This window comes from Copadichromis virginalis, linkage group LG14, assembly GCF_057382275.1.
Source record: "Copadichromis virginalis isolate Kocher_CV1m ecotype Utaka linkage group LG14, C_Virginalis_male_GT1.1, whole genome shotgun sequence".
NCBI classification, from domain to species: Eukaryota; Metazoa; Chordata; class Actinopteri; order Cichliformes; family Cichlidae; genus Copadichromis; species Copadichromis virginalis.
In genome coordinates, this window is record NC_140631.1 from 36,786,979 (window position 1) to 36,812,348 (window position 25,370).

General features: G+C 38.9%; 2 protein-coding genes across 7 annotated transcripts in view; both read left to right on the top strand.

Moving 5' to 3' along the window:
- aplp2 (amyloid beta (A4) precursor-like protein 2) overlaps positions 1 to 10,559 on the top strand; it is a 50,674-nt gene extending 40,115 nt beyond the window's left edge. For 2 of the 6 annotated variants that reach the window (XM_085430693.1, XM_085430698.1), the window contains 8 exons: positions 299 to 427; positions 2,667 to 2,766; positions 3,496 to 3,669; positions 4,354 to 4,389; positions 5,624 to 5,706; positions 6,752 to 6,829; positions 8,090 to 8,245; positions 8,499 to 10,559. In XM_085430693.1, the coding sequence (XP_085286819.1) occupies positions 299 to 427; positions 2,667 to 2,766; positions 3,496 to 3,669; positions 4,354 to 4,389; positions 5,624 to 5,706; positions 6,752 to 6,829; positions 8,090 to 8,245; positions 8,499 to 8,600 (858 nt within the window). In that variant the 3' untranslated portion in view covers positions 8,601 to 10,559. The remainder of the gene's footprint in view (positions 1 to 298; positions 428 to 2,666; positions 2,767 to 3,495; positions 3,670 to 4,353; positions 4,390 to 5,623; positions 5,707 to 6,751; positions 6,830 to 8,089; positions 8,246 to 8,498) is intronic. The other 4 variants (XM_085430694.1, XM_085430696.1, XM_085430697.1 and 1 more) reach the window with 4 other exon arrangements.
- A 979-nt stretch (positions 10,560 to 11,538) lies between these two features.
- On the top strand, positions 11,539 to 25,050 carry st14a (ST14 transmembrane serine protease matriptase a). Its single transcript, XM_085430692.1, has 19 exons — positions 11,539 to 11,905; positions 16,218 to 16,374; positions 16,996 to 17,126; positions 17,217 to 17,287; positions 17,422 to 17,576; positions 17,743 to 17,778; positions 18,229 to 18,463; positions 20,295 to 20,434; positions 20,537 to 20,640; positions 20,777 to 20,886; positions 20,969 to 21,105; positions 21,186 to 21,290; positions 21,421 to 21,525; positions 21,607 to 21,732; positions 21,858 to 21,980; positions 22,132 to 22,312; positions 23,038 to 23,309; positions 23,669 to 23,805; positions 24,199 to 25,050. The coding sequence occupies exons 1-19, from the start codon at positions 11,864 to 11,866 to the stop codon at positions 24,355 to 24,357; spliced, it is 2,526 nt and encodes an 841-aa protein (XP_085286818.1). The 5' UTR covers positions 11,539 to 11,863; the 3' UTR covers positions 24,358 to 25,050.
- The last annotated feature ends 320 nt before the right edge of the window (positions 25,051 to 25,370 follow it).

A 25,370-nucleotide genomic window follows, 5' to 3' on the forward strand; every position in this document is an offset into this window, starting at 1 on the left:
ATGAGAGGCACATAACAACAAAAGGGCTTGTCATTTTGAGGATTGGTTTCTTAAATAAACTTAAATCTGATTAAATTTGAATCCTATGAATGAAACATTTGGCTGAATGAAAACAATGAATATCACTTTTTGGTTGATAATTAAAAATTAAAAGGGAAATGCATTACAATGCATGTCAATTATACTCTCACGAAACAGGAATATTCAATCATGCAACAGCCAGTGTTATACAGAAATTTTTCCAAGGCCATATTGTACTATTTGACCCAACTGATCACCCTGCCCCATTTTTCCGCAGCCCCACCGCATCCTGCAAGCCCTGAGAAGGTACGTCCGTGCTGAAAACAAGGACCGCCAGCACACCATCCGCCACTACCAGCATGTTCTGGCTGTTGATCCTGAGAAGGCTGCTCAGATGAAGTCACAGGTCAGTGGGTTTGTTCCTGATAATTATCACTAATACCTCATTTGATTTAGGTTAAGAATTGTCAGGGCCCAGAGGTAATGACATAAAATCCCCACATTATGAACGTGTGATTCAGGAAATGTTTATCTTTTTTTGTTAGAATTAATTAGATTAAAACAGCTAATCATTTATCAATGCGTAATATTTTGCATTTGTACAGTTCAATTTTCTTAATTGGTCCCTGCAGCTGGTTTTGACAATGAAGATGTAATGTATTGGACACCGTCTCAATAAATCTGAAACCTCATGCCGAGCCAATCTAAGATCATATACTCCTATTCCTGCTCAGACAAGGCAGGGATAATGATGTCTCCTGCTCATTTCTGCCCTGTTTGTAAGTGTGTAGGAGGTAGAAAGAGTGTCTGTTGCTCTTAGCTGAAGCCCAGGAGGAGTGAGTAGGCTTGCCTGATGGAGGGAGGGCGAGTGCTTCATTCACTTAAGCCTCAGCCGAAGATTAACATTGCGCAGGTCTTGTGTAATGCTGGACTCTGAGCGGCTGCACGGGGATTTGGCTAGAAGCTCCTCTATTAGATGTACTCGTCTCTGTGTGTGTTTGTGTGTGTGTGTCAGTGCCCTTCGACACCATTTATCCTCCACCATGACTGATCATGCAGCAGATGGATGAAAAACACAGAGAACAGAGGAACGGAAGAGACTTTCTTTTAAGATAAATAGTTGGATCTGGGAAATGGTGAAGAAAAAACAATCTATGCTGTTGTGCCCTGACAATTTATGTATTTATTTATTTTTTTTGCCAAGCCTAGAGCCTCTGTCTTCCTAGACTTATTTTCAGTTTTACCCTCACCTGTCTGACTTTAGTAAGGTTGCTTGATGCATCAAAATTGCTTTTTCCAACATGGGGACAATGTAGTTTCCTTAATCAGAAATGCTTCTTAGACACAGACAGGAAGGTGCCAGCGGGCTGCAGAGCACCTTTAATAGGGAAAGGTGCATCATTGCCATCTGTTGCTGGCGCTGGTGCACTGCAGCCATGTGCTGGGAGATTAAAGCAGTCAATCATCATAGTTGGAAATAAACACCGGTTACCTGCCAAAAGCTGGTCAGCTTTGTCTGTAGGGGCTTTTTATTTCCTGCCAACCATTTTGGCAGCAAGAATACTGAAATATTTCTCCTCTTCAAACATGTTGTTTATAGAAATAGTGGTAGTGACTGGAAATGTTTTTGGACATGCCACATTTTTTTAAAAATCTTTTCCATCAAACGAGTTGCTTTTATTTTTGCAACACTGTGATATGGTGGCGATCATTGGGGCCGACAGGCTGCAGATCCTGTCAGAGCGGCTCGGAGCTTCAAGACTAATTTGAATATTACACGCAGCAACTTGTTTTATGTTTGGAAGTCAGCTGGCTGTGAGCGAGTCTGGATTCATCTCAGGGAATATGCACACTTCCTGAAAGCGCAATTCTTCTCTGAGGCGGCTCTGTTTAAATGTGTGGTCATGAAAAGCTCTCTTTAGTTTAGTACATAAATATGCTAGTTGGAGAACAGAGAGCTGTCTGCCCTCAAGTTTGTACTGTATAGTGATTCATTACATTTGGGGAAAATTTTAAGTCAGTTTCCAACTTTTCCCTTTTCTTTTTTGTCATTATTTTCCTTCAGATTTCAGTTAGATTCGACCTCCTTTTCCTGCTGACACCAATATCTGAAGATTAATTTTAATCGTTTCACACACAGTGACCTCGTGTCACTGTGAACAGCTTCTCTGTGCAAATTTCCAAACATGAAAAGTCAATGCTGTGATCTGAGATATTATTAGGTGACAAAAGGTAACCAGTGGCAACAAAGAGGGATTTTCTGGGATAATCATGTTTGGGGTTTTTTTTGTTTGTTTGTTTTGTTTGTTTTTTTCACTGGTGTATATTCACTGGTTTAATGTTACAGTAATTGAAATGTGTTAAATACCATAAAATTGGCCATTTAAACTAATGTTTCATGATCCAGAAACATAATCCTTCTTGATCATTATTAAGGATTTTTAGGTTTCCTATAAAATTATAAATTGAATTCAATTATGTGTCTTAAATGGGGAAACTCTTTTGGGGGTCTTTGGGAACTGATGCTGAATTTGAATTATCAAAGCGCTTGTCTCCAATTGGTGGATTGGTTTTAATTAAACTAAATAGAATCATGTGCTAATTTCTTTTGTCACGTGATACCCTGTTTATTTTTTTTAATTCAGGTGATGACTCACCTGCGAGTGATCGAGGAGAGGATGAACCAGAGTCTGTCACTGCTCTACAAAGTGCCATATGTGGCCGAAGAGATTCAGGATGAAATTGGTGAGTCCTGTTCAATGAAAGATCCCTGGGCAACTTGATGAAATCAGATTAAAAACAGCAATGGAAATGTGCCAGAAAGAAGTCAGTACGTCACATTTTCTCTGGCTCATTTGGGACTCATTTGTATCCTTTGCCATTAGTTTCTTTGTGCAGAAGGAAATACAAACACTAAAAGAAACCAGATGGAAGGTTTTAGCACTCCAATTATTAAAAACAGAGAAAAGGCTGAGTTGTGGAAAATTGAATACAGCTATGCAGCTGTACATACAGCTATTACTGTGTTTTTAAGGCGCCTCTGCTCACAACCCCTCATTTTTCCAATTAGACCTGTTGGGACGTAGTGGTGCAATTTAATGCAGACAGTGTCCACTCATTAAAATATTTTTTCTTTTGTTTCCTTTGCTCCGTTAAAGGAACCATAATATAGTGATGCAGCACACGTTAAAGTGGAGTGGGTGCAGTGACAGAACTGGGTCACAGCTTTCGCCGTGCAGTGTTCTGTTGGGAGTTGTGCAGATTTACACGGAAAATAGCTCTCAGAAAAATAATAATTGGTAGTTAGCAGAAATGGGAACAGACGTTTCTTGCAGCAGTTCTGACTGCTGGGGAAAAATATGCTAACAGTAATCAATGAAGCTTATTTTAGAAACCGCTGCTGCTGCCATGTCCCCAGTTTACAGGTGTCGGCATGCCCCAGGTTTATACTCTGTCATTTGCCCTTTTCTGCAGATGAGCTACTCCAAGAGCAGAAAGCTGACATGGACCAGTTCCTGTCATCCATCTCAGAATCACAGCCAGATGTCACCGTCTCATCAGAGGAGAGCGTGGAAGTTCCTTTGTCTGAGGGCAAACCCTACCGGCCCATCCAGGTCACATCCTTGGGGTCCCGTCCAGATCCAGAGGGTGAGCAGACACAGTCACGAGCAAGATCGTGAACAACGCTGTGGCTGTGAGGAGAACAATAGGCCTTACGCATAAGTCTTTCTGAAGGGCAGTGGTGACGAAGCATGTTGCACAGTGAAAGAGAATAGGTTTACATTGTGTTTTGAGCCAAGCAAATGTGCACTGTAGTCCACGGTTGAGACTTATCTGCGCCTGCATATTTCCCACTGGCTTAGCCTTCAACACAGAACTGCTAAGATTTTTTTTTTTAAAGTCACAAAGCCTCAGGGTCTGCTACTAAGCTTGAGCCAAAAGCAAGAGGGAAAGAAACAAGCAGTTATGGTTCTATTCTTTTTTACATCTGCGCCAATCAAAAGATTGAATCCTCAAGGAGAGAAAAAATGATGGATGGAACGCTTCCAGCGAGAAGGAAGGCAAATTACTAGTAAAGCCCCAAGCAACATTTAGTATCCAAACCAACAGCCCAGAGGGCTTAGACAGAGCTAGCCAATTCTAAAATGGCTCCCTTTCTGGAGTTTAGTTATCTTTATCATTTATTTTTGGATTCTTCCCTGCTGAACTCTTCCTAATCAATTAACACAGCTTGATAATCCTGCCTTTTCTCTTCTTACCTGAGTTCTTTTCTCTTCTCTCCTTTCCCTTTTCTGACCTTCTTTTTTTCTGTTGCTCATTTCAAATGCCAAGGCGATCTATCAGACTCCCCACGTGCCTTCAAGAAAGGTTGGTGCCTCTGTTGCATCTTGTTTTTCTGCCCCCACTCATCTCCCCAAGCCATTCCCATCTACTATTTTGTTTCACTCTGCTCCTTCTCCTCTTCCTTTCGGTATTCTTACTGTTTCTGTTTTATCAGAAGCCGTCTGGTTGTTTTCTACTTTTTTTTTCCGTTGGCCCCCAGCTATGTTTTGTGCTTTTTGTCATACTAGGATTATCACTTCATGGTAAATAACACATTCAGTGGCTTTGAAATCAGGTAGAGCTAGGTCACAATGAGCCCCGCGTCAGAGACACTGTTGTGTGTTCGTTGTCATCCTGTTCTCAGTGCATTTGTCAAAATACCGTAATTATTTCACCTCCCACAAACTCATTTTCCTCCTCAGTTTCCTACTTCCTGATAGAAGTTGGTAGATTTAGTGTCCCTGTTTGAGGCTCAGTGTTTCCTCTGCTGACCCACAGCCTGAAATACTCTGTTTAATCTGTTGATAAATGACTTAAATTCTTTTTTTTTTTTTAGCAAAATAGGAAAACTGCTTCAGGACTTATCGAATCTATATACATGAGTGGTCCCATTGTTCCCATGCTGCTGTGACTGTTATAGCTGGATATAAGATTATGCGCAGCCTGCAGTACAATCTGATAACCTGCCCTGCCAGAGTGATTGGCACCACTGCTCAACGAGGCTTGCAAACGTGCATACTTGTCCCACACTGAATCAGAAGACATTTTTATTATTCTTAATTGTTTGGTACTGACTAGATTGGAGCACCCGCCGAAGGCAATAAGCTGATACTGAATGTTACTCTCGTTACCTTTTCTGATGTGTTTGTCCCTGGTATGAAACTGTAAGTGTGGCATATATTTTTGAAGATTTGTATGAGTTGAACTACAGTGATACGGTTATGTGAGGGATACAAAATACCAGGATATTCACAGTCGTTTAGTGGGGTCTCGTTCAGTGACTCACTGCATGTTTACAGAGAAATTGCAGATAAATGCAAAGCACCACTTCGAGGGGGCCTTTGTAGAAGGTCAGTGTCATGCTCACAGTGCTCGCTCTGTGCTGAAGGGAAGAAAGGTCTTTGTTGTTACCAGTGAACTAAGGAGACTGATGCAACGGGTGCAAGGACAGTAGCTGGATATCTATGTGCAGCTATCCACCACCGATACCGCCATCCCAGTTTGGTTGTTTGCTTGTGCTAACTTACTGTTATTGACTGTGCTCCTTTACCTCCTCCAGGGTCTGCCATGTCTGGCTTAGATGGTTTAATTGGTGCTGAGGAGAGAATCATCAACAGCAAACCAAAGGTCAGCGAGAATGTGGTAAGAGCTCTATTGTCAGTTTGTGATTGTGTTCGTGCCTCAAAACATATTTTTCTTTCTGACTTGAGAGAAGCATTGTTAAAGCAAAACACAGGACACGAACAGTTAGATATCATTCCAGCAACCCCAATTTGATACAGTTGTGCTGATGAGACAGATTAATGAGTACACTGTGCTTTCACATAGCTCTTAAGTTCAGCATTTAACGAGACAGATTATTCCAGTAACTATGTTGTCATAGTTACAGCTAACTAACACTGAGCTATTTGCGTGTCGGCGTTTGGCTTCTGCCAACCGACCCTCATTCAGATCAACTCCACACTTTGTTCAGCAGTCATTGCATGTTACTTTCCTTTGCCAAGCGCAGCAGTCTTCTTCATGGATTTCAAATTATGCTTGGCAGCTGTGTGCGCGAGTGTTATGTTTGCTGTTTCGCATGCTAATCCAACATCAACTGTAAAGCTGCGTGTACTTTTACGTGTCTGTGTTAATGTGAGTTGTGCAAGTTTTTTGAGTGCATGCATGTATTTTTTTGGAAATGCTAGTGGGTTGTTTTTTTGTTTTTTTTTTTGAAAGCGAAGCAAACTGGAAAAAAATGTAAAAATGGTGGTGACAGCTAAAATGTTCGTCGTGGTTATGTTCTGTGACAAACAGACTCTGGAGTGCTCTGTCTCTACAAACAGCAGATTTAGTTTCTGCCTCCTGAACACACCCACTCCACTCATCGTGCTTATTCTTCAGACCGGGGCTCTCAGTAATGAGAGGCTGACAGTCTGCTTAGAAAGACTTGTTAACTGTGTTCCTAGAAGAAAGTCTGTTGTTGATGCTTGCAACCCCCTTCCCTCTCTCCTTCCAGTTTGAACAAGACAGCTCCAAATGTATCATCACCCAAACACAGATAATCCTTAACAGTTTACTGCGTTGCACATTCACACCCTCTCACTCTCCCCCGCCTCTCTCTTCCTATTTCTCTCTGTCGTACATGCACGATCTCACACACACGTTGTGGTGAGTGTAACCTGGGCTCCCCTGTCTGTGTTGACAGGTGATTGATGAGTCACTGGATGTTAAAGAAGTGGTTTACAGTGCAGAGAGAGTCAGCGTTATGCATGATGATGAGCTGGTGAGTACAGCAGCACCCTCCAAAGGGCTCTCTGGGGAACTGTAGTTATCAGTAGTGGGAGAAGATGAAAGAAGGAGGGAGTGTGGGAGTGTGCAAAGACACCAGTTCTGCAGCTGATGGTTGTGTAAATAAAAAGAACAGAATTTATTTTTTTAAAAACAACAACTGCACTGAAACAGACCCCTGAACCCCTCACTTTTATCACCATATTTTGTTGAGGCTAACTTGTTTTGGTTATTTCTGCATGGGTGCATGCTTGTTATGTGACTGTATTTGAATGTACACATTGAAAATCTCAGTTCATATGATGGATGTGAATCCACACAAACTGGGCGTGCTCAGCTTATGTGTGAGACCGAGCGGTGAAATCCCCTCCCCCCCCTTACCCCAGTGGCTGTCCACATATGATTAGTTTGTGTCATATGTGTCAGGTTAGATTGTGAAGATGAGCGGAGGTGACTGCGATTGTGTGCATATATCGAACTAGCCAAGATACTACACAATCCTCCACAAAGATACCTGGCATGCATGTGCACACACTATTCACGAGTCAATCGTGTCCCAAAGAACAAAAAAACTGATTTGTCTCTATGGTTTCGTAACGTAGCTTAAAGAGTCTGCTCTTTTCCACTTAATTTATTTTCTAATTTTAAAGCAACTTTGAAGGATGGCTGAAATCTCATTTCAGTTCACTCTTGTTAATAATTTACTGTCTCGGGTTTTAAAGGGAAATTCTTACATGAATTACATTATGACTATTGATCGTGATAACAAATTACACCTCATGTCACAGTTGCAATTGATCTGATTTTATTGATTTAGCAGTGAACCACCTACAAAACTTCCCCAAAAAACGATCACTGCCAACAGTTCTCTTTAAAGGGACAGAGAGTAAGCAAAGGCAGTAGTGCCTTGGGAATCTGTGCAGCTTTGGAGGCAAACTGCACAGCATAGCAGATCTACTTTCAAATGATACGTTCATATTCATGTTTCCACTCATTATATGCATATCACAGAAGTAGCAGCTACTACAAGATTCCTCTGTACCCTAAACATAAAAAGGTCCAGGGGAATCTTGTGTTCAGAATGGCTAAATAGAACGAGGTAGGATGAGGTAGCTAGTACGTACATGCAGTGTCTTCATTATTGCAGAAAAACAACTTCGCTGTTTCTTTTCATTGCTTCAGTGGTCTGCTGTGTTTGCATTTGTTGTCTCCTGACTGCTCTCCCTGTCTTTCCCTGACTCATTCTTCCTGTTAGGAGTCCTACCGCCCTCTGGGAGAAGACTTCAGCTTCGGTAGCAGTGCACTGATTGGCTTGCTGGTGATCGCAGTGGCCATAGCAACTGTGATTGTGACCAGCCTGGTGCTTTTGAGGAAAAGGCAATATGGCACAATCAGTCATGGCATTGTGGAGGTAAGCCACCTGTTATTTGGAGGGCGCATAACCACACAGCAGAGCTCTCTAATGAACTGTGGCTCTTCTTATTCCAAGTATCAGCTAGCTATTAAATTATCAGAATAGAGCTGGATATGGAAATGCAAATTAGATTATTGTCCCCCTGCAGCATTTATGTATGCCACAGCAGGAAGAGTTGTCATATGTAGGCCTTTGTAGTGGTCTTATTTTTTAAAAAGTGCATCTGTCTATCTATCTCTCTATCTTGCAGGTTGACCCCATGCTGACACCAGAGGAACGACACCTGAACAAGATGCAGAACCACGGCTATGAAAACCCCACCTACAAATACCTAGAGCAGATGCAAATCTAACCAGAGCCTACATGGGGTGCTGTAGAGTCTGATAAGAGGATGGCAACCGAGGGGAGCATACTACTGACCAACATGATGCTATTGTTAAAATCATTTGCATACATCCAAACTCCATTTACTGGTTTGTTCAAAACAATCCTTAAGTAATGCTACTACTTCTACTACTGCTACTATTGTACTATAGTGCTCTTTTTGATCATGTTTCTTTTTAAAAGGTGATGTATTTGCCAGTTTGCATAATGGAAAATGTGATTCTGCAGATTTATCTGTAATTATCATACAGCTATCTCAGATCAAGATGTATAACTTTTTTTTTTCCGGACATTTCTTTTTTTTTTTTTTTTTTTTTTTTTGAAAGGCGAATCATATTAAATTTTATTATTTTTGAGCAGCCATCAATAAACCCGCTTACTAGACACTATGCTTTTGTTTCCCCATCATGCAAAGTGTCATTCATGCAGTTTCTGATGGTATTCTCAAAACTAATTGACGTTTTGTTCTTTTTCCTCTCGATAGATTGCTTGTATATGAAGGTTCTTTGTACCAATTAAAACGTTTAGTGAAACAACAACTGAGAAAAAAGTGAAATCATGAATTATTTACTTTCTGTTCTTTGTTATGATAACAAAATGCTGTATACATATACAACTGAAATATATATATAAGAATAGATGTTTTTATTCCACCTTTTTTCCCCCAGGGGAGATGTTATGAGTTGGCTTAGGGTTCTTAGCTTTGTCGTCGTGAATGTTTGCAGGCACACAATAAGAAAGCTTCAGGAAAGGTGTGCACAGGCCCCCAGCTCAAATACATCTCACAAACCCTGCTCCAAACCCCTTACTAAGTGAATGTGATGATGTATTACCTTCTGCCCACACAAATATTTTATCATTAGGGAAGTTCAGTAAATAAAAAGACTTACTGATATGTGTTACATAGTTGAATGTATTATGGAAGCCATTTCCATGCTATGTATTTCACAGACGCCCTTTAGGTTTTAATTTCAGTGTAGTGTCACATAGACTGAGGTGTGCAAAGACATACCACAAACAGACAATGCTTTGTTTTTAAAGGGGGTTCTTAAGTGTTGAAGTAAAAACACAGTATAAGTGAGGCTACTCTGAATACAAATTTAGGAATGATGTGCATTCATATTCTAGCTAGCTTTGCTGGTCATAAAGTAAAGAATAGTATGGAAACTTATAGCAGTGCTAGTCCAGAGGCACAAATAAAACAATATGCGTAGTATGGAACAAGAAATCTAGGAAATGACTCAGTCTACCTTTTTGTGGAAAAAAAAAAAGTATGAATTTTGGCTGGTAATAAAATTTTGCTTTTTTTATTGGGATGTGTAACAAATTTTGCAGTGTTGATTTTAGGATTTTGGCACTGGGACATGCTTGGGCCGGCCATACATCAAAGCCACCTGAAAACAGTTTGGAGCTGGAGGGCTGTGCAGGCAGACAGAGACACACAGAAAGTTGAAGCTTGGAGAACTGGTTTCTGGAAGAAAGATTTTAAAAAAGCAAACTTGTGTAATTTTACAGCTTAGAGATCGACACAAACAAGTAAACTGAATCCTAGGATCCTCTTTTCTCTCTCTCTTTATCTTAGTATTGTCTTTGTATGCCTGTATAGTTGATGTTGCAATCATGGCTTTTTTCCAGAGGATTCCATGTGGTGTGCATTGTTCTTATATGAAAAAATATATATATATATATATTTGAGTTTTTTTCTTGTTTTCTATTTTTCTTTCTCTTCCTGTGACAGTATCTCTGTATGTGACTGTCTCACTATGCACCCAAACGGCTTCAATCTTGTAATAGCCTGCTTGATTGTGGAGGGGACTGGGAACTAATATATTATGCATATTAGTGATTTAAAACATTTTGATTGACACCAGTGGAAACAGATTTATGGTTACAAGGGGGATACACATCAATAAACTCACAACTTACATATGGGTGTGTTGTTGTTTTTTTCATAAATAGCTTTTTTTTTTGTAGTGGGAGCAAAAGTTAATACTTAAGAAGTGCTTTAATTGGACTTTCAAAGTAATCTACACATAAAAACTCAAGGTAGAAATAATAATAACACTAATTTCTGTTTGATCGGCTGTCCAAAATGTAATCATGTTTAGTTTAATGAAAACCAGAAAATATAAATTTAAGAAAACGGAACAGCCTATTTATTTTTCATTGCACTAAAATAATCACTTCAATACGGAAGAGCGTTAGGGCCACTGGAAAAAAAATCTTCAGAATTCAAGAAAAGAAGAAAAAAAAGACGTGTCCACTTTTTCCCCCCCCCCAGTGGCCCTAATCCTCTTCCGTACTTCAACTAGTTCAAAGAGTTCTCATTCATTTTCTGTTTCAGACGGATTCATCAGCTTATATCAATCCGCCATGTTCTGCGGTTTGATACTCTGGTTGAATGAAATACGTCTCGCGGACTTGTTTCTGTTTGGCGGCATAACAAAACCGTTTCACTATAAGAAAAAAAAAACGCAGGTGATTCAGAAGTGATTCATCACTGTTTCACGAATAAGCCCACGCAATCACATGACTGATACTAACTATAAGTGAAGCTTTAACATAATTATAAAAATCACACAATTAAATCATTGTCCTACTTTAATTATGCTGATATTTGTAGAAATCCCAAATATAAGATCACAATAAAGCGTTTTTCCAAGAACTGGAAGCGCAGTTCACCTGAATGAATACCTGAACTCTAGCCCCACCTCGTAAACAGGTGTATCCTCTCCTTTACAGTGAAACCTAAAACAGCCACCATTAAAGAAAAGACAGTTCTCGCGCTATCTATATCTAATCTAATAGATTTCCCATTATTTTATTTCATATGTTTCGCCCGTGTCAAGTAAACAGGAAGTAGTTACAGGTGTGTGGGGTGGAGACAGAAACCTGAAGCTGCCGGAAAAAGTTTTTTTTCCCTAGGTTGTTTGGTCTGGTAGTCACCTGTTGTCACGAAGGTAGGGGACGCGTTCTCGTCAGGGAGACATTTGCGAACCCCTCGACTGAGAGGAGCCTTTTTTTAAGGACAAAAACACATTTTTCTTTTGTTTTTTGTTTTTATTTGTCGAATTAACACATTTAAAAACAAAGAAAAAGAAAAAAAAACAAGGCCTGCAGGTTCACCTCGGAAATTGGCTTTTAGAAGGAGTGGTAGGGCGAAGAGGAAGAGGAGGAGGAGGAGAAATTCAGACGTTTGAAGTCGTTTTCCATTTGATTAGTGACCCCAAGATGGATCACTTAAGCAGTGGGCCGCGATACACCCCAGCGTCGGTAAGTCACTTGCTTCTTTTTGTTCAGTGATGGGGCTTCACATTGTTTTTACTTATTTCCTGATACTCATGCATAGACGAAGTCAACCAAATTGCCGTAGAAATACAGTGAAAGACGTGTGGGTAGAAACATCTCCACTCAGCAAATTTTTCGGACTTAAAGTATAAGGCTACTTGTGTTTGTGTTACACACACACACACACACACACACACACACACACACACACACACACACTTACTTGATGTCAGTGTATTAAGCTGTGCTATCTTGACTGACTCACTCAGCAAAAACTGGTTTGCCTACAGACAAACAATTTAGTGAGTGGAAAAGAACTTCAATACTCAGAAACAGTTTTCAGTTTCATGTACAGACGAGAGCAGTTGATTGAGCAACCCACACTCCCTATTCAGCTTTTCACCTTTTTAAATCACCAAAATTAGTAATTAATAGCTAAAGAGTATTTAATGAGCATCTAGACATCGATTAATGCACACACTGAGACAATCAGTGCCACATAGCCACACAGTTATTTGTGCATCTGTTTATTGAGACTCAATAACAAGTTACTCAGTATTTGTGTAAATTGTATTCTAATATAGTAACATGCATGTGCTATACTTCTAAAATCTTACAAATGTAATCAGTATATCATAATATCGTATCATAATGGCCAAAAACAAACCTTTACAAGGAAATTAATAAAAGCTGGTGGTGGTTTGCACTGCTCCCTAACAGCAAGAAGATCCTGAGTTCGTCTGGTCAGGGACTTTCTGTGTGAAGTTTGCATGTTCTCACTGGGTCTGTGTGGGTTTGTTCCAGGTACTCCGGCTTCTTCCCGTGATCCAAAGAATGGCACTTTGCGGGGTTAGGTTAATTAGTGATTCTAAATAGCCCGTAGGGGTGAATGTGACAGTGTCTGTCTCTCAGGGCGTACCCCACCTCTCGCCTTATGGCAGCTGCTGGGATAGGGTCCAGCCCCCCTGCAACCCAGGAATTAAATAAGTGGAAGCGGATGGGTGGATGTATGGAAAACTCTAATAATTCTGCTTATGTGGTTGCATTCCCAAAGCTCATTAATTACACTCAACAAAATGAGCTATGGAATCTTCCAATCTGCAAAATGCCAGAAATTATTGTTTCAGAACCTGTCGACAAAAAGTACTCAAAACTCTAGATAACCTTCTTTTCATCAAGTAACTTCGGCATATATTTTTGAGGGGTTTGGACATAAAAACATCCAGGAACCTTCACAGTTCCCAGAGCAGCTGGCCCTCCCAAGGTTGCTGTCTGAATTCCTCCACCTTGTTTCAACTTGTTCACTCTAGTCATTCTCCTTTGTAGATTATTATCTATCCAAGAATACTCTACGTCGTAACATTGTGTCGATAAATAAAACGTGTTATTGTGTGATTAGTCCCTTATAGAGCTGGGCGATAGAACGATAACGATATGTATCGCGATATAACTTTTTCTCGATAGAAAAATTAACCTATCGCGATAGACCTCGCCGCTCTTGTCCTCTTAAAAAAACAAAACAAAAAAACAGCCAATCCAAATTAAGTAGCGCAGAGCCGAACCAATCACAGCCGCAGCGTCACGTCACGTGACTTGTTACGTACAGCACAAGTGCCAAGCCGCACATGTGTATTTGTTTGGGAAGCAGCCAGCCACTGTACCGCCCGGGTAATGGAGGAAATGAGTGTGCCGACTAGAAAAATCAACCGAGCGTGACCGAAGAGAAAACAGATGATGGTTCCAATGCCGGAGAGATTGTCAAACGGAAGAGCCATAGAAGTTCCGTAGTGTGAAGGTATTTCGGCTATTTCAAGTCTGACAAAAAACAGAGTGGTAGTAGTAAATTTTGTAGTAAATTGTGCCGAAAGCAAGTCTGGAAATACAATAAACTGGTGCGTGCGCTACGTCCACAGGTACCCGGGTATTTTTGAAAATGCAGATTTTTCTATGCGTTTGCACCTTTCGTCCACACGCGTTTTTGGTCACTGAAAACGAAGATTTTTAAAAACTTCGGCCAGGGTGGATATTTTTGAAAACTCCGTTTTTGCATTTACATGTGGACTAGAAAAACTGAGAAAACACAGCGTCAAAGGTGTGCGCATTTTTTGACGTCACACTGTGCGCCACGTTGTTTCGGTGAAATGAATTTCTACAATACTGTTACTGTTAATTCTACTCTCTGCAGTGTTTAAATGTTTAAATGTTTTAACACACAGTTACTGTCCCTCCACACATATGACTCGGTTCTGCTTCTATGCCCCAGCTTTGTTTACTTTTTCCCACGAGGCTTCTAGACTTCTGATTGGCCAACATTTCTGCACGGTTAGGAATCTAGCGCCACCTGCTGCTTTGGCATGTTCATAGCAGCGTTTTCCTTCATTTCTGCCTTTATGTGTGGACGGGATTATTTTTTAAAACGAAAACGGAAAATCTCCGTTTTCAAAAATACCCGTGTACGTGTGGACGTAGCCTCAGTCTCTGACTGGAAGCGCTAATTCGTCATTCGGCTTTTGTCAGACTAAAGTAACTGTTAAAACTGTTTGAAAAGCTAAGCTATACAACAAGGAGAGATTGAGAATTTCCTTTTAGTTCTCAGTTTATTTGATATTGACAAAAGTTAGTCAGTTTTGTCTGTTCTTCTGTAAAACAAACTAAGATTTATTTTTAGAATTAATATTTTGTTTCTAAGTGGAATTGACAATTTAGTCTGTTTCGTTTGTTCTATTTTGAAACTTAAACGCTTTAGCGGCTGCCTTTTGTGTAGTTTGCAATATTTGCCTTTATTTATCTGAAAAAGTCTCATGTTCCTTAAGTACATCTACCCTGTTGAACTTATTATGGGAAATAAATATTTAAATAAAAACAAGCTGCTGATTATTTCACATTTTACTTGTGAGCAACGGCACATTTAAATCTTACAAATATAGTTATTTGGCTTATATCGTGATAGATATCGTTATCGCCTGAAATGAAAAAAACATATCGTGATATGAAAAAATCTTATATCGCCCAGCTCTAGTCCCTTATAGTGTCAAGATTTTGCACAGTGGAGCAGGTGTGAATGGTATTTGACTTCTACGTTGCTTTGCTGTACCGTGCATGTCGTGGTTGTTGATAGAGAGGCTGGGGCTGATTGTATGTGTTCTTCAAGTATAATTAGCAATTTTCTGTTAAAACCTGACATTTTAGATGTTGGGCCATTTAAAGAAATTTTCTCTAACAGTTTAACCTAACACTAAGACTTACATTTTGAGCTTCACGAAGAGTTTAAATACACTGTTTTTACATATATGAATGGATCTTAGTACTATATCTTTGTTGCAAAGGCAACCACAGTAGTAGTAGGTAGATGGGGCTCTATGAGATATATTCTTCCTTTTATTAACCTAGACCCTTTACATTGCAACTTGATCAGTGAATCCGCACATGAGAACAATGAAGTGGATATAGATTGTATAAACTCTTCAGTTAGCATTTAACATTATGATTAATTGTGACAAATATAAAGCTTGCTCTTTACAAATAACTATTCTGCCAAAGCAGCACATTTATATGCTTGAGTCATGACCTCATCAATGGAAAATAATATATTATTTAATTATATAATGAGCTTCAAGTTTAAACAGGCAGAAAGAAAGCCTTTCCAGTGGTTTATAAAGCAAAAAAAAAGGCTAAAGCATGTCGTAGTCTTTTATTTCTTTTATTAATGTTACGCTACACAAAGCACTTACAGAAACATGTTGTTTGTGAGTAGTTGCCGCCAAGCAGGTTTGACAGGATTTTACATGCTGAAACCTTTGTACTCCCTCCCCCCCAGTCTCACCTCTGAAAGGTAACAGCAGAGCATGAGTCATGGCATGAAGTTCTCGTTTCATTCATTAACAGCACAAGACAGTGAATCTCTCTTTTCTGTTGCTCACGAGCCAATTTTTTGCTCACAGATTTTTTTAATGTCTCTTTCAGTTGGAAAATTATTTCAAAAGAAAACTATTAGAACATTTCAAGCTTCAATGTGTCACACTTCTTGTATCTGAGAACAGTCATGTAGGTCACCAATAGCAGGGACATTCCTTAAATACGCAAGTGTTGGCTTGCTGTCTGCTGCTGTTGCTTATCTTTATGATCATATTTTCATGAGGGCGTGAGATGCTTTGCTTTGCTCTCCTTTGCACCTTTATCTGCACAAGTCTAAACCTTTGTAATTTTGATTAATATTTAGAGCTGGCTGATATTAATGCACCTGAGTTTTACATGTTGATCTTTCTCTCATCTGTTCAACTGTCTGTCTTTCATCAAGGAGAAAGACTGGGATAATGATTTCCACTTACAAGCATCGGACATCAAAAGGCTTGAGAAGAAAAAGCACCCAGGGAAAATTGGGGTTGTGATTGGCGTGGTGATCTTGGCCGCTCTTGTAGCTCTTATGGCTGGAATACTAGTCTGGCATTTCCACTGTAAGTACATCTCTGTTTAATAGGCAAATGTACTGCACGTACATTTTGTTCAAAACCTGCAGCGTTGAACGAATGGTACACACTCTGCTACAGATAAACAATGAAAAAATGTCATAAAAACAAAATTAAATTTACAGTAAAAAACACAAGGTTGAAAGCTTATTGCTAAAGATTAAGTAACTAAATCATTCCTATATTTGTGGCATGCATGAGTCATCTCTACCCATCTGTAATTCTCTAACAGTTTCAATCTGTTGCATCAAATTTCACCGAAATCTGACAAGCTTCAAGAAACAAATGCAGTCCCAAGTTTATTTCTATAAATGTGTAAAAATATATAAGCATACGTGGTTTTCAAAAGTTCAAAAATAACTTTTTATTCTGCTTGTATGTTTGCACATGGAAACCTACACAAGTTTAGACAGTTTTAAAGCTCGTGATTTAAAAGAGCTAGAATCGAGGGTTTACTGAAGGGATAGTTAAATCTCAATGAGAGAAAGAAACATTTGAAAGCCACAAGAAGTAACAGCAGTAACACTTGGCATAGGAGAAGAAGCAGTAGTGAATACTAAGCATGTTTCTTGTGCCGTGGTTCACATTGAGTCTTTTGTTATCCTATAGTCCGTAAACACCAGCGGGTCAAGAGGATGTACAGCGGGTCCATGCGGATCACCAACCAGGCATTTATCAACGACTATGAGAACTCCAGCACTCCAGAGTTTAAGGCTTTAGCAAAGCAGGTGATTTCACAGGTAAGAATGCCACCAACTTCTGTGTGTCAACACTATTTTCATTTTTCATTTCATTTCATTTTTTATGATTTTGCTTCAATCTCTTTTCAGCTTAAAGTCGTCTATTCCAAAAGTCCTCTATTGTCAAAATACTACCGCGAGTCTACAGTTCAGGCCTTCAGGTAAGCTCATGAAGTGTGAAGGAATAAATCCTTCACACTTGCCATGTATGTATGTATGTATGTATGTATGTATGTATATGTGTGTGTAATGGTCATGTGTTTGTTGTTTCTAACCCTGCTGTCATTGCTCTTAGTGAGGGCAGCGTCATTGCCTACTACCTGTCTGAGTTCAACATCCCCGTGGGGCAAGAAAGAGCAGTCGACAACGAAATGACTTCAGTAGATAAGCTAGTGAAAAAAATGCGCATGTCTATCAGTGAATTGACTTTTGAAAATGTGGTCACTTCAGGTACAGTGAAAGCAACTGCTTGTCATTCTATATCAAACATACACTTTTGTTTGTTATATTGTCAGTTGTCACGTTCTATCTGGTTGTGATTGTTTTTCAGTCAGTCCTAACCTTGTGTCTTTTTACTTCTCTTTTTTTTTTTTTTTTTTTTTTTTCAACTTTACAGCTCTGGATGATCGCATGTTTTTAAGATCCTTTAAGGGTAAGTGTTCAAGTTTTGTTTTTTTGTTTTTAACATTTCAGTAGAAGTGCTACTAACAAATCCTCTACATAGACCGAAAATAGTAAACCACATATACCTTACACTATAGAACATGTTACCAGGGACGACACCTTTCTTCACTATTGTTAGTCTCTTTTTAGAGTAGAACATTTTTCTGCCATGGAGTTGAGTAGAAACCAAAAGGGCGCTTGTTTACTTCTTTTTTCCATACCAAATGTTTTTTGTTTTTTTTTAATAAATAACCATTTTTTTATTCAGTTTCACTTACATCAAAAAATGGAAAAAGCTTACTGCAGAATGGTCATGACCACTAACGAAACTACATTTCATTTGCATACTTTTAGTAATATTAATATTAATATATCTGTCTTAAAATGTGTGACAGTGATTCACAAGCTTAAATTCTAAATCTTAATGTTTCTCTTTCAGATAATCTGCAGTTTGCAGAGCATGCCAAGGTTGATTATGTAGGACAGATCGAGTCACCGGGTTTTCCCAACAGTCCGTATCCTCCTAACACCTTCATCCAGTGGCAGCTGAGAGCTGACCACGGCTATGTAGTCAAGCTGGTATTTGAAACATTTGAACTGGAAGAGAGCTGCGAGAATGATTTTATCAAAATCTACGATTCCCTGGTGCCCATCGAGAGTCTGGTTATGCAAGAGTGAGTTAGCCCTTTAAAACATCAGTTTCAAGATTCCTTCAGATAAAAAAACATTGCTACATCTGGTATTATTATTATAAATTTTATTATTATTATTATTATTATGTTAATATTTATCATCGTGATCATCACACCAATTTTTTACATGTTTTTATTTTTATTGCGCTTCATTGAGCTCATTTTTTTTCTGTAAAACAGTGAAATACTACTGATCTCACTGAAGGATTACAGTAAAATATGAAAGCATGTACCTGCTGATGCTTTTGCATTGACATTTCTTTTACTAAAGTGTAAATTTGGTACTTTTTGACTGCTAACAATCTGCTAGTAAACTCTGGAGTGCAGCTTAAAAATTTTAGGAAATTATCTAATTGTTATTTTTCTGGCCGATATTTCGTTTCCAATTCGATTCATGAGTTTCTTCAAATTAAGCTTCAGGAAAAAATTCTAAATGTACAGTAATATTTATAAAGATGATAGAAAATGACATAATCATCTTTTTAAGTAAAATTGAAAAGTAACGGTAACAAAATTAAACTTAATGAAATAAAGATGAAGCCAACAGAAACCTCTCATCTGCGAAAAGCAGAGATTCTGAGACCACCCGAGTAAAAGCCACTTGGCTACACCTAGAAATTCTGTCCATAAAATTCTGAACAGAATCGGTGACAAAGGTCGGCTCTGGCGGAGTCCATCACTCATCAGAAACCAGTTCGAAAGTAGTGTTTTATGGCATTAGTCATCTCCCAATGTCTTTTGCTGCTCTTGTCTAACGGAGTTAAACTGGCAAAAGATGCAGTAATTGCAGGCTGTTTGTGACCATGAGCCTGAGCACCACTTTCACTTGACTCTTCGCCAGACTTTTTTTGTCATGCACTCTTCATGCAAAAGCCTGTGGTGATTTTTCAAGTGCCGGTATAAGTTGGTTGCGTTTCTGCTAGATGTTACAACTTTAGTGCAACAGGTTTTTCAGTACCTGTTTCTGGTGCACGTCTCCAGTCTCAAACACAAAATACTCACAAATTACTGATGTGCTGTTTTTCTTAGGTATTAAATCTCCTAACTGCCCTTCCTGTTCTCCATATGTGCAGTGAACACAGTATATGGTTACTGTTCACTGTTGTGAGATCAAGCAACCCCTTTATCACAATCTGTAGCAGCAGACACTTTTCACTCAGTTCCCTGTTTGCTGAAAACATGTTTAGTTTTTATGGTACAATTTTAAGTGGTGCATATTTTGCTTTTAAGTTTGGAGGAGTTACTTATTAAGAAACTCTCGTCGAACTGTACATAATGGTGCGGTTATGTTGGTTAAACCTCATTTTAGATTAATAGCACTTGCAAATAATTTGTTCAGAATTTGTTGAGCACTTTGACTGAAGCTGTAAATGTAACTGTTAGTTATAACCAAGACTACATGTAATCAGAAAACAGAAAGCTTTCCGCAGGAAGGACTTACGAGTGTGTGGGTAGTGGTTTTTCTGCCCTGATGAGATAAGTGCAATAGCAAAACACTTTTCTGTAAACATTTTTCTGTAGAGAAGCTAAATATAACCTCTGCTGAAAAATGAGTCACTTTCAGAGGTAATGCACTGTTACATTTTCTTATTATGTGAAAAGAAATTCTGCCAAGAAGCTGATTTTTAAGCGTTTTATACATAACATTGAACGATAGTGAAAAGTAATTTAACCACACGTGAAGGAAGGCAGGGGATGAATCCATGTCACGAAAGAGTGAAATATGTGCTTTTTAAAGGACCAAATCTTCCTTGTGTATCAGTCTGTTAGCAGTGTGTTCAGAGCGTTATTGTTTTCTCTTTGCTTTCTACAGGTTGTGTGGCAAATATTTACCTAGTAAACGTTTGAGCTTTCTGTCTTCTGGCAATGTAATGTTGGTGACAATGGCCACTCATGACCAGTCCTTCCCAGGTTTTAGAGCACAAGTCTCACAAGTTCAAACAGGAAATAGAGGTAGGAGTTAAAGTTTACCTGCAGTTTTTTAAGGAACAACTTAAGTGTTTGACATTTGTGCTGATGCATCTTTTTCTTTTCTTTTTTGTTTTTTTTGAACAGCTATAGCATGTGGTGAGAGGCTGATAGGTTCAAAAGGCAACTTTACTTCTCCCAACTACCCAAATTACTACCCTCCTAAAACTACATGTGAGTGGTTAATAGAGGTGAGTGGTCAGTCCCTTAAATGGCGTACTACTCAACAATATGACATGTTTCATGCATATTTCTGCTCTGTACCACCCCTGAAGATCACATCCCATTGTGGGATGTAGTTTTAATCTTTTTTTTATTGTCATTAAGGTCCCTACTGGGAAGGTAGTGAAGCTCGTATTCAAAAGGTTACTCTTGTCCCAGCTGGGAAAGAAAAACCCAAACTGTGACAAAGACTATGTGGAGGTCAACGGAAAGAAGTGAGTCCTTGTTGTGCTTTAAAAAAACGGGAATGCCAGAACAAAGCAGGTGTGTCATTGCTAGTACATTTCATTTTTTCAGATGGTGTGGAGAAAAACCTGATGGGTCAGTGACAGAAACCAGCAGCACCAACAAAATGACTGTGGTGTTTTATTCTGATGAGTCTCGTGTGGACCAGGGCTTTTTGGCACAATATGAGGCCATTGACATCCAAAATCGTAAGCAATTTAGTTTTTCAAATAATGAGTATTCTTTGAAATTAGGACAGTGTTTCTCATGTTAACCATGCCATTCACAGCTTGTCCAGACAAGTTCCAGTGCAGAAATAACAACTGCATTAAGCCGGCACTAAGATGTGATGGTTGGAATGATTGTGGAGACATGAGTGATGAGGTGCAATGCAGTAAGTACCATTTAGTCGTGATGCTAAGACTACACATTTTTTTTAATTGCTCTCTTTATTCTTATGAGAGGATTTGTCACATCCTGAGAATCATTTTAATGTTTAATGTTCATTATCCCCCCCTTCCCAGGCTGCAGTCCCACTGATATTAGTTGTAGAAATGGATTCTGTAAGCCCAAGTTCTGGAAATGTGATGGCGTGAATGACTGTGGAGACAACACAGATGAGCTGGATTGTAAGGCCTTGTAACATTGATGGAGTATGTTTCATATCAGCACTGGAAATGCTTAAACATGCCTGTTACTTTTTGTATTAGGTGGGTGTGAATCTGGGCAAATAACGTGTAAGAATGGCAAATGTGTTTCTGAGAAGCTGAAATGTGATGGAACGGACGACTGTGGGGATGGAACAGATGAACAAGACTGTACAAAAGCCACAGGAGGTACAACAGATAAGCCCAACTTTGCTATACATATAGATAGATGGTGGGAGAGAGCGAGAGAGAAATGGCTAGAGATGGATTGAATTAGCTTTGGATTGATTTTTCTCCTTTTCTTCTCTCCTTAGGTTTAACTGTAGGCTGCACAGATTTTACATACAAATGTAAAGACAATAAATGCATCAGTAAAGTGAATCCAGAATGCGACGGGACGCCGGACTGTGGTGATGGATCTGATGAGGAGAACTGCAGTATGTCACAAAAAAATCACATTTAAATTAATCATTCATCCTTCACCTGTGCAGTTTAGGTTGTCTTATCCAAACAGGTGTGGAGCTCCACCCAGTTCACAATAAGCTGCAGCGCACCAGCCCTTTGACTGATTTGTTGTTTACTTTGCAGACTGTGGGACACGTGGGAGGGGCCAACGTATTGTAGGTGGTCAGAATGCAGAACAAGGGGAGTTTCCTTGGCAGGTCAGCCTCCATGCCAAAAAATACGGTCACGTCTGTGGCGCATCCCTCATCAGTCCGAAATGGCTGGTCACTGCTGCCCATTGTGTGCAAGATGAAAACTCTTTAAAGTAACTTCTTATCCTATTCTTTGTCTCTCTTTGACACAGTACATTGATTTTTGTGAAAAATACGATCTTATATTCTCTCTGTGTAAAATGAGAGCTATTTGTCTCTGCTTGTTGTTCCTATTTTACATATTTAGAAGATCTTATAATCCAGATGAATGAAAATGAGTACCATTGGCGTATAACAGATTTAATATTTGTCCTCAGTACATTATTTTTAAGTCTACTTTAGAAAAATCAAAGTTGTTTACAAATTCTGTGTGACTTCAGTTAATTTATCCTTTTTTCAAGACTTTAAATATCTTTACATAGAGTAGAGTATGGTACGCAGTCAGTATAACAACAACTCTGTTATACACTTTAATAAAACTAAGAAAAGCCTCAGGTACTGCTTAAATTATTTAAATAATAAAGCTAAAATAAGCAAATCATGAATTTAATAGTTTCACTTGAAAGATGTAAATTGAACGTTTTTTAAATTGCAACAAAATCTTTGAATGTGGTGAAAAATAATTCGGCCCTTGCCATTTTGCAAGCAGTTATCACAGCCAGACTTGCATCTTATTATATTCAACAAGCACTGAGAAATCAGACTTAAAGTATATTTTAAAAATGCCATATAATGGGAATTATATATAGTGCCACATAATATGCTAATTATTATAAGTTCATTAATAATTGAGACCGTGAATAAAATCCTTCATCTGTTTTGTTGCTTACTTCCTCAGACTCTCCCAGCCTGGCTCTTGGGAAATTTACCTCGGCGTTCATACACAGAAAATGTTAGAAAGTCCAGTTCAAAAGAGGAATCTGAAGCAGGTCATACCTCACCCTAACTACAACCACTACACCTTTGACAATGACATCGCCCTGATGGAGCTGGACAGTCCTGTCACCTACAGTGACTACATAAAACCCATCTGCTTGCCAGCTGCGCAACATGAGTTTCCACCTGGCCAGGATGTGTGGATCACTGGGTGGGGTGCCACACGAGAAGGAGGTGAGTAAATGATTTGTCACTTTAACAAATATTTGTAGCCACCAAAACTAAAAATATAAAAGCCTGAACTTGAGCTCAACATTACACATTAAATCAGCATAAAATGAAATAATTTCTCTTGTTTTTCTGTGTTTTAGATTTAGTTTTAGTAATTATTCTTTGGGTTTGTACACACCTTGTAAATCAGCCAATGTAAACTACTATATGTCTTTATATAAACACCACTTGTAATACAAGCATTTTCAACTTTTTAAAGATGCCCAGTGATGTGACTTCCTCTTTGTGTGTGTGTGTGTGTGTGTGTGTGTGTGTGTGTGTGTGTGTGTGTGTGTGTTTGTTTGTTTGTTTGTTTGTTTCAGGATCTGCTGCAGTGGTGCTCCAAAAGGCTTCAGTCAGAATCATAAACCAAGCTGTGTGTGACGATTTGATGGCGGGCCAGATCACATCTCGGATGTTTTGTGCTGGTGTTCTAAGTGGAGGAGTTGATGCTTGTCAGGTACTTTGATATTCTTTTTTTCTTCCTTGTTTTTTTGGGGAAAAACACACAAAACCCTGCTTGTGCTGCAGACAGTGGCATGATGTAGATGGAGGAATTAATTGATTGAACTAAATCTGTAAATGTCATGAGAGAACATGTACAGTTTTAGGTCGTCTTGGATATATTGATGAATAGTATATGAATAGAATGTGACATGCATTCATACAATGGGGTAAGCAGAGGAATTTCACCTTAGAAAGTAGAATTAATGTGTTTGTTTTGATTTTCATTTTTGGCCCGCTGCAGAAGTCAAGAGGATAATTGGATATTCATAATATCCCCACACCATCCCCATGTATTGCCTCTATGCTAACATGTCTACCTGTGTTCCTGTGCATTTTTCTGCTTTAGGGAGACTCTGGGGGTCCTTTGTCCTGTTTTTCCGGCAATCGTATGTTCCTGGCTGGAGTGGTCAGTTGGGGTGATGGCTGTGCTCGCAGAAACAAACCAGGCATCTATACAACAGTTACCAAATTCCGTGGCTGGATCAAAGAAAAGACAGGAGTTTAGTTTGTATTGTCAAATAAGGCCAAAGGCATGGACATAAATGAGGACTGAGGAGGAGTGCCACAGTTTAAAAAACAAAAAACAAAAAACAAAACACTCTGATTATCCATGAAGTGGCTTTTACTCTCAATAGTAGCTGCAGTGAGGAACATGCTTTAAGAGCAGTTACAACACAATTTAGGTGCACTGTGATTTGGGGCTTGATGAAATATTTTTGAATGTAAATAAATGTTTTATTTTTGTGTATTTTTATCATGTTTTAATGGAGAATAATGTTATTTCCTGCACAGTAGATTCCAGTGTGATTGTTACCTATTTCATACATGTAACTCTATATCTTAAGAAATTCCCAACACTGTTTTTGTTTGTTTTGTTTTTTGTTTTTGTTTTTTTATATTTTTCCTCCCTGACTTCTGAATTAAAAGCTCTGAGGCAGCAAGCTCATTGCAGCTTACCTCCTATGGATCAGTTCACAAGTTCAGCTGAAATCTCTGAAAAAAAAACTCATTTCCCTTTTCTAAACACAAAATGGTCAAACACAGGTTTAGTTTAAATTTTCTCTTCTGCTGTAACATGTCACCACGCTTCAATTCTCCACAATATTAGTACTAGCTGCAAAGTTAAATTGTTTCCAAATATTTGTAAATGTGTGTTTTATTGCAGATATTTTTAAATAAAAATATTTCTTATCTCCTGCACAGTCATTCACCTACTCTTTGTTTCAGGATGCTTATGTATTGCATCGAGCTTGACCCTCAACATACATGCCCGATTTTTTTTCTTTTCTTTTTTTTTTTTCCCTCTGGCACAGTTGGTGTGGAGCACCCATACTTTTATTGTACATGTACAATGACAATAAAGCTCTATTCCATTCTAATCTTCAAACGAGAGTGGATGAAAGTTTTCAGTATCATTGGTTAAAACAACTGTATGCAAGTACATGTTGTTTGGTTACATCACCAGTTTACCAAGGTCTGAAGGAGGACCTCAACTGTCGCCCTCAGGAAAGAGAAAAA

Bases quoted from the DNA above. Each gene is read 5' to 3' on its own strand.
- st14a (XM_085430692.1), top strand. From the start codon at position 11,864: ATGGATCACTTAAGCAGTGGGCCGCGATACACCCCAGCGTCG. The intron at 20,887-20,968 runs GTGAGTCCTTGT...TCATTTTTTCAG, and splicing joins GTGGAGGTCAACGGAAAGAA to ATGGTGTGGAGAAAAACCTG. The intron at 21,981-22,131 runs GTATGTCACAAA...TTTACTTTGCAG, and splicing joins ATCTGATGAGGAGAACTGCA to ACTGTGGGACACGTGGGAGG.